The sequence below is a fragment of the Notolepis coatsorum genome (genome assembly GCF_963971535.1).
Source record: "Notolepis coatsorum genome assembly, chromosome: 1".
Taxonomy (NCBI): domain Eukaryota; kingdom Metazoa; phylum Chordata; class Actinopteri; order Aulopiformes; family Paralepididae; genus Notolepis; species Notolepis coatsorum.
In genome coordinates, this window is record NC_140165.1 from 90,436,613 (window position 1) to 90,445,368 (window position 8,756).

At 44.1% G+C, this 8,756-nt stretch overlaps 1 protein-coding gene across 1 annotated transcript in view; it reads right to left on the reverse strand.

The window, feature by feature from the left end:
* Positions 1 to 7,978, reverse strand: part of LOC311241999 (uncharacterized protein) — a gene marked incomplete at its 5' end in the record, with an annotated part of 190,067 nt that extends 182,089 nt beyond the window's left edge. Inside the window, 2 exons of the mRNA XM_084330953.1 lie at positions 2,129 to 2,190; positions 5,657 to 7,978. Coding sequence (XP_084187079.1) covers positions 2,129 to 2,190; positions 5,657 to 7,978 — 2,384 coding nt within the window. The remainder of the gene's footprint in view (positions 1 to 2,128; positions 2,191 to 5,656) is intronic.
* Between the last annotated feature and the right edge of the window lie 778 nt (positions 7,979 to 8,756).

Consider the following 8,756-nt stretch of genomic DNA (forward strand, 5'->3'; position numbering starts at 1 on the left):
GCTCAGCGAATACAACTCTGATTATCCCAAGACTTGTAAAATAGATTCCTTACCTCAGATCAGATGTTCTCCAAAAAGATCATTCCAATTCCTGATCGCCATTCCAAAAATCAATCGCTTTTATTGATCCAACGCTACATACTGTAAACACATATTCCACGCTGTTCTGATGGTCCACAATGAATCCGATCGGTGTGTGTGTGTGTGTGTAAACAGCACGCAGCCCCATATGGAGGCAGAGAATAGAGGAGAGATAGGAGAGGACGGCAAACAAGACCTAGGCTAATGGAGGAACCTACTTCCAGTGACTGACGCTAAGCTAGGCTAACGGTGCGCGTCTTCCTACTCCTACTGCATGCACAGAGAAGAAAAATGTATGTATCTTCTTGTCTAACTCCAGGGTAGATGGCAAATAAGCTAATTTCCCAAAATGTGTTCCTTTAAGGTTCTAGCCCGACGATTGCTAAATGAAACTGGTACATTGTGATCAGACAGGATTTATTAAATCGAGATTGGCTTCGGACAACAAGAGGAGGCTCCTCCACATTATAGAGGCTGCTCTAAACTGGTAACACGAGGCTCCTCCACATTATAGAGGCTGCTCTAAACTGGTAACAAGAGGCTCCTCCACATTATAGAGGCTGCTCTAAACTGATAACAAGAGGCTCCTCCACATTATAGAGGCTGCTCTAAACTGGTAACAAGAGGCTCCTCCACATTATAGAGGCTGCTCTAAACTGATAACAAGAGGCTCCTCCACATTATAGAGGCTGCTCTAAACTGGTAACAAGAGGCTCCTCCACATTATAGAGGCTGCTCTAAACTGATAACAAGAGGCTCCTCCACATTATAGAGGCTGCTCTAAACTGATAACAAGAGGCTCCTCCACATTATAGAGGCTGCTCTAAACTGGTAACAAGAGGCTCCTCCACATTATAGAGGCTGCTCTAAACTGGTAACAAGAGGCTCCTCCACATTATAGAGGCTGCTCTAAACTGATAACAAGACAGCTCCTCCACATTATAGAGGCTGCTCTAAACTGGTAACAAGAGGCTCCTCCACATTATAGAGGCTGCTCTAAACTGATAACAAGAGGCTCCTCCACATTATAGAGGCTGCTCTAAACTTGAACACACCAGCAGTGGTGCTTTCATTTGATGCAATCAAGGCCTTCGATCGGGTTAGAATGGCCTCATCTGTGGTCAGTTCAGTGCTCTGGGATTCGGCACACCATTTATCGACACGATCAAGGTTCTCTACAATAACCCATGATTCTAACGGGTAAGGTATGCTCTCTTCCCCATCGCATCAGCTGTAAGACTTGTACCCTTCCTGCTGACTTGTCGTACATAACTTGTAAGTCGCTTTGGATAAAAGAGTCAGCTAAATGACAAAATGTACAAATGTAAATGTACTGTTTGGTGGTATTCCCATCAGTTTTTCTAGTTGGAAAGAGAGGGGTTCAGATTAGGGGATATTTACAGGGGGCAAGGTTTACATTCTTTCCAAGAGGCAAACTTTTATTTACCTAATATCACCTTTTTTCTATTTACAACAATTAAGACTGGTGGTGTATCATGGTGGAATTGTGAGGGCACAAGGAAGTGGGAGATGTAGGATAAGATAGGGATGCACAAATAACACCTTTTCACTGTTGATACAGATTCTCTTGTCCTAAACCATCAATATAATCGGATAACAAACTTATTTTGGAATCATTGGACAAAAAAATTATTACAAGAAGCTTTTCTCGTTTAGGGAGCTCTAACGTGCCTCTATTAGTAAAAGAAATACATTAAATCAGGTCACTTTTTCATGTTACACTTTGCATCAGATTTTAGTATTGGGTAAACTCTCAAGATGCTGATACCCCGTTTTAGCCCAGTATCGGCCCAATAACTGATACCAATATCGGCATGACTTGTAAGATCAAATTCATGGTGTTTTCCTTGGAAACTTATTTAGGTGTGCCACAGCATTTATTGGGTTGAAAATAACTGGTCTAAATAACATTACTAGGTTTGTGCATTCACCCCATGAAGCATAAGTCTCAGTATTCGTAGTCCTAGTTTAATAAATGGGTCCAGGCTTTAAATCAGATGAAAAGGAAAGACAGAAACAGACTGACTTGTTGCGTAGTAGTCTGCAGATATAGATGTGATGATTGGAGTTCTGGTGAGAGATCCAATCCTGATGATCAAAACAGAACACAACAAAACGGCAGTTAGACAAGCCTTAAATGTAACCGTTATCATCCTCACCACCACAGCTTCAAGCTTCACCATCTTGTTTTTACATTCCATGTCATTCCATACGTTCATTCCATCTTCTGCCTTCTTAAATCCAGCTTCTTATATCCAGTCCCATGAAATTGTCCATAAAACTGGTCAATTTCAAACAAAAGTCCCCAAATGTCCATGTCTGCATTCTCAGCATTCGTAGATTTTGATTCATAAGAGTTGATAAAACCTGAGAGGTGTCCATGTAAAATAGCATGAGGCTGATGAGACAATAAGGAAAAGGAACATCCACCTTCTGTCTTCTGTTAAAAAATCCTCAGGAAATGGCAGCCATCTTGGGACTGAAAACTTTTGTGTAGTTTCTTGCAACAAAAGTGTGTGTGTGTTAGGGTTGGCCAATACAGCAAAAAAAAACAAATAAATCACATATCTGCTTAAGTATGAAAAATCACGTGTTGGATACTCCAGTTGATGTCCATCATATCAGACTGCACTGGTAAATGGAAGAGTGACAGTGAGGTACAGAAATATTTAGACATCAACACAATTTCCATAATTGTGTCTCTGTACACCACCACAACGGATTTTAAATGAAACAATCAAGAGGTGCTTTAAGTGCAGTCTTTCAGCTTTAATTTGAGGGTATTACATCCACATCAGGTAATTGGACAATTGGCTGCTCAGCTGTTCCATGTCCAGGTGCCTCATTATTTAATTTACAAGGAGCCGATAAAAGGTCTAGAGTTCATTTCAAGTGTGGTATTTGCATTTGGAATCTCTCAACTCTCAATACGAGGTCCAAAGAGCTCCAAGGAAAGGAACTGCTCATGATCCAAAGCAGACCACCTCATCAGTGCAGCATGATGGTGGTGGTGGTAGTGTTATGGCAAGGGCATGTATGGCTGCCAATGGAACTGGTTCCCTTGTATTTATTGATGAGACTGCTCATATTCAGCCAAATGCGTCAGAACTCATTGGACAGCACTTCAGTGCAGATGGATAATGACCTTTCACATACTGCGAAAGCAACCAATGAGTTTTTAAGACAACGAAGAGGAATGTTATGCAATGGCCAAGTCAATCAACCGACCTGAATCCAATTGAGCATGCATTTCACTTGCTGAAGACAAAAATGCCCCAAGAACCAGCAGGATGAAACCCAGTGTCTGGTGATGTCTATGGGTTCCAGACATCAGGCCGTCATCGACTGCAAAGGATTTGCAACCAAGTATTAAAAGTGACCATTTTATTTATGGTCTGTTAGTTCGTCCAATTACTTTTGGTCCCTTAAAAAGGGAAACTTTTGTAATTCCTACGCTGTTCACCTGATTTGGATGTAAATACCCTCAAATTAAAGAAATTGTTTCATTTCAAGTCCATTGTGGTGGTGTACAGAGCCAAAACATTTGAATGTTGTGTCAATGTCAAAATATTTATGGGCCTGACTGTACTACTATCAAGATAAATCTACAATACTTTTCAATCGACACTGAATAATAATTATTCATTTTTTGTATCCACTTTTTCTCCTCTTTTTCTATTTTTCTCCCATCCCACTTTCGCTGTGCCAATTCTCCCCTCCCCTGTCTTGAACGTTGCTCGCATATGCCCGCCACTGGTCGGTTGTAGGGAGGATAGAAGCCTTGCATCACGTGTCCCTTCCGATACACGAGGAGGCAGCCTGTCACATCTTTTCACCTGCCAGCGCGGACTCTCATTGGCGAGGTGTAACGTGTGGGAGGCTCACGCTACACCCGCCACTTCCTGTCTCTGCTATGCAGGCGTCCCCCAACCGACCTGTAGGAGTCGCTGTCCACAACGTCCAGATTACCACCCATCAACTTCCACCCGCTAACTCAGCCAATCGAGTTAGTATGACGGCCGGCCCAAGCCGGAGGCAATGCCGACACCCGGATTCAAGAACGGAGTCTCTTGCATTGGTGACGAGCGCAATCTCCGCTGTGCCACCCAGCCGCCTGACACTGAATAATTTGTTAGATTAATCTTAATTGATTTAGACAACAAAATTGTGTCATGATTCCCGATATCAAAACATCCCACCATACAATAACACAGAATATGTATATTGGCCAACCCTAGGTCTGTGTAGTGAACACAATTCAAAGTGTGTATGTGTAGTAACAACCCTGTCTGAACTCGGATAAGCCTAATATATCCCTTGGCCAGAGTGGGCAGCCCTTCCTGAAGCCTAGTAAGCCCAATATCTTCCTTAGCCAGAGGGGGAGGGGTGTAGCAGAGTAGACCTGCCTGAAGTCTAATATCTCCCTTGGCCAGAGGAGATCATCTTTGGCTGAATGGTAAAATGCTTGTTTTCCCATGTGGGGGACCCAGGTTGGAAACCAAGTAGGTTACAAACACATCATGTATGTTGTTCTGCATCCATAGCTTCTCCTCTTCGTCTTTGTGCATTATCCTCTTCAGTCATTTTAAAAAGGTAATACATTTAAATATTGCAAATAAAACTAACAAATGGGATGATTTGCAATGAATGCATCTCACTGAGACTCTTAGAACAATTGCTGTGAGCCCAGTGGGAGAAAGGGAAAGGCTGGAAAGTTACAAACAAGTTAGTTGAAATATTAACAGACTTACAAACAAAAACAACAAAAGCCCAATAATACAGAAAAACTGTTAATATACATTATACAATGTATTGGGTGTGGGTATATATAAAAAAAAAAATCAAGTGGCTAATATTCCAACATTAAAGAAAGAAAAGTTGAAAACATATTTTGTCGTATTTATCATCTTCAGTCTTCAGGATCTGTGAGGCACTTTCACAAGTTTTTTCACGCAAGTTTATCACTTTTTTGTCCTTTTATTCAATTTAATATTCATCACTCGTCTAGAGCAGCTGATTGTTGGCCAAACACCAGTAAATAATCATCAACAGTTTAATCTGAATTCCTGATTTCAACATGAATCCGACATCTTAGCGGCAGGAAATAATAAATTAGAACTCTTCAGAAATATATGTGATAACATACCACCTTGGCTTTATACAAACATTCCCAGTATATAATATAATGTAACTGATTTCCGAGTTACATAATTAGGTACAAGTCCCTCCAGGAGACAAAAAAATCTATTAAACAACAAATATTGCAAGTGCAATACTTTACTGTAAACAAAAAACAAATGTCCACTGTTAAAATTAAAGGTATTGCAATTTCCCTGAATCATTGCAATTGTACTTACAGTACATGATTAGTCTAAGCACAACACTTATTATCACAATCAAATCATAGCTACCTTTGTCCTCTAATTGCAATTTCTAAAACAGAAATAATCCAGGCCTTTTACAGCAGATGATGAAAAATATATAATTTAAATATATAATTACAGAAACAGTAAATCCTGGAGGGACTTGTAACAGTGTGACGCTCTCTACTCACCTTCATCTGTATACATTCTATGTTACATAGAGAACAGGTATGAGGAAAGATTCTGGGCGGGGGCGCAGAGTAGTCACTCATCATCGTTGGTGTCGGCAGCCTCTTAGCGACCGCCGTCGCTGCCGGTGGTTTCAGGAGAGGTGGTGGAGCCGTCATGTGGGGCAGAAATGGAGGAGCCGTCATGTAGGGCAGAGGTGGTGGAGCCGTCATGTGGGGCAGAGGTGGTGGAGCCGTCATGTAGGGCAGAGATGGTGGCACCATCATGAGGGGCAGAGGTGGAGGCGCCCTCATGCGGGGCGGAGGTGGAGGCGCCCTCATGTGGGGCAGAAGTGGTGGCCCCATCATGCGGGGCAGAGATGGTGGCACCATCATGCGGGGCAGAGATGGTGGCGCCCTCATGAGGGGCAGAGGTGGTGGGCGTATCAGATTAATCTGACCCAGGTTTGGAGCGAAGAACATGGTGGGACCGCCGGGCTTCACCTGTACCGCTGGGACACCGATGGGACCACTGGACATACCAGGAGCACCAGAGATGTGGAAAAGAGGAGGCTGGACGTTCCTGTTAATGGGCGGGAGGCCACAGAACGGCGGAGGCCACGTGGGATTTTGCGGCGGGTTCATTTGAAGGTCCCCTTCAAGTCCGACAGTTTGACTTTGGCCAGTGACTCCATGCCCCTGATCTTTATCTTTACTTTGAGTGCCATCATCTTTCGTACTGCCAAACACCACCAGACTGGGCCGGTTTGGGTTCACTCCACGGACCAGAGTTGGCTGTGGGGCCGGAGTTGTCACTGAACCTGGACGATCGACTCCCAACTTCTTCACTAAATTGGGTTTGGGAGTTTTGGACTCAGGGATCCTGTTGTTCTTGTATTTCTTTGGAACAGAAACGTGGCTCTGGCTCAACTTCTGGGTTGACTGGCTGGTCCGCTTTGGCCTCTGGGATCGTTTGGGAGGGTCTAGGTTTGATGGAGTCACAAAGCTTGATCCATAACGAGAGCTGGAACCAGAAATGGAGCTAATCTGGTCACAGGAAGAACTGGCACCACTATATTTCACTCTACCAAAATCTTTGGGTGGAGGTTCTCTACCATGACTGCTACTACTGTAACTGTCCATCATGAATGTGCTTTCACTCCCTCCACTGCTACTACCGAGACCACTACTTCCTGCAGCAATCTCATCCCCAAATCCTCCGGTATATTTACTAGAATGTCCATAGTCAATCACTTTACTTGGCTGTCGGAGGATGGGTGTCAATTCCTCTGACCGCCTCAGCCCCACTCCAGAAGCTCCAAAGTGGTCTGATCCACTAACACCCCTGCTGGTCTGCGGCTGATGGTCCAAGTCTGACTCGCTGGTGGCTGTAGCCCTCTTGGATTTCTGGAGGCGGATGTTTCGTAGGATGAAAGGCAGATTTTCAGGGGTGAGTTCGTTGTCAGGATAGTCTGTAAGAAGTTTCAAATCTTCGTTCTCAAGGCCAAATTTGATAAGGATGTTGGTAGCAGATTCCAAAGTGTATTTGGGTTGGTTGGTGTTGGTGATCAATGAAGATGAGGGCTGGTCAGACGATGAATAATACCCTAGTCCTGGTATAGAGGACATAGCACCCTCTTGCTCTCTGGATGTGTAACTACTGCTACCACCATCACCAGCAGAAGTACTATAACTAGATGTCTGAAATACATTTGAGGACTGGTACGAGTGGGATATAGGTACGTTTTGAGCCATGGAAGAGGAGTATGAGGAGGGGGAGGAGTAGAAATTAGATGAGGAGGCAGCAGAGGGCATCTGGTAGTTAGACAACCTGTCCATGGAGCTACCACCACTGCTCTGCTTGTCTGAGTGTCCAACAGATCGCCCAAATGATGCAGAGGAAGAAGATGATGGGTAACTGGTCAAACCTGCACCCATAGAAGGCATCTCCTCTCTGGGGTTCTTGGTCAGGGGAGGATCTCGGTCCCAGTCTGTGGCCTGTTGCGGTTGCTGCGGTTTCTGCTGCATCATCTGGTCCAGTAGCCTTATCTCCTCTCTAGCTCCTCTGATTTGCATGTCTATGGTGCTCTCCATGTCAGCTGTGTGAGCAGATGTTCTCTGCCCCGTTCCATAGCTCATAGTCTGAGGATGTATCGATGAAATCATCCCCCCAGGGTTGGTAGAAAGCCCAGAGGACACTCTGGAGGATCCAAGACCAGACCCAGAGTCCAGGTGAGAAGAGGCCCCAAGAGAGTCCATCCATGCCTGGGTACCAGTGAGTCCATACTGCCCCAGTGTGGATCTCTGAGCTCCAGGGGCATAGGGGTTGTACAGGGGATTGGACATGGTGTTAACAGCCTTGAGAAGGTTGAGGAGATTGAGGGCTGCAGCTGCAGGGGAATGGGGATTTGTAGGGAGATGGTGGGTTGCGGTTGGGGTGCTGGTTTTCAAGGAAACACCTTGGTTGCCATTGGTGATAGCGTTGCTTATCTGCGTCAGGGCAAGCTGGGCTTTGATCTGAGCCAGCTGCAAGGAGGCAGCGTGCTGGCCAATCAGAAGGGAGCTCCCTGTAAGCCCTCCAATCAGGGGACTCGTTAGGGGCCCAGAGGCAGGGGCACAACACTCCAATAGCAACGCAAAGCTGAAATATTTAGCAGACAAGAAAAAGAAAAAAAGGGGGTTATTGAACTGGAGTAGTTTCCTTTATCACCATCATCATCTACAGAGTTCTCGGATAGATTGGTCTGGTCTCCCCAGATTCACACACTTTTACATCAGCAGTTTTCACTGGGGAAAGAGAAAACACAGAAGACGAAAGCAACAGAGCATAGATACAGGGAGAGAAAACAAGGTCATTGTGGCACAATCTTATTTATTTCAAATAGTAAGATAGTAAGAATGATACAACACAAAGATTTTGAGAATCAAGATTAAATATATCTCGACTGTTCAGGTTCAAAACATCACACATTTCACAATTTAAGTTTAGACAATTTTAAAAACAAAGAAGGGAGTGATACATTGGATTCAATATCCCAGCCCAACACATAAAATGACACCATCATACATACAAGGTCAACAACAGTAAACAGATTATTAACAGACAGTAAATCAGAATGTAGTG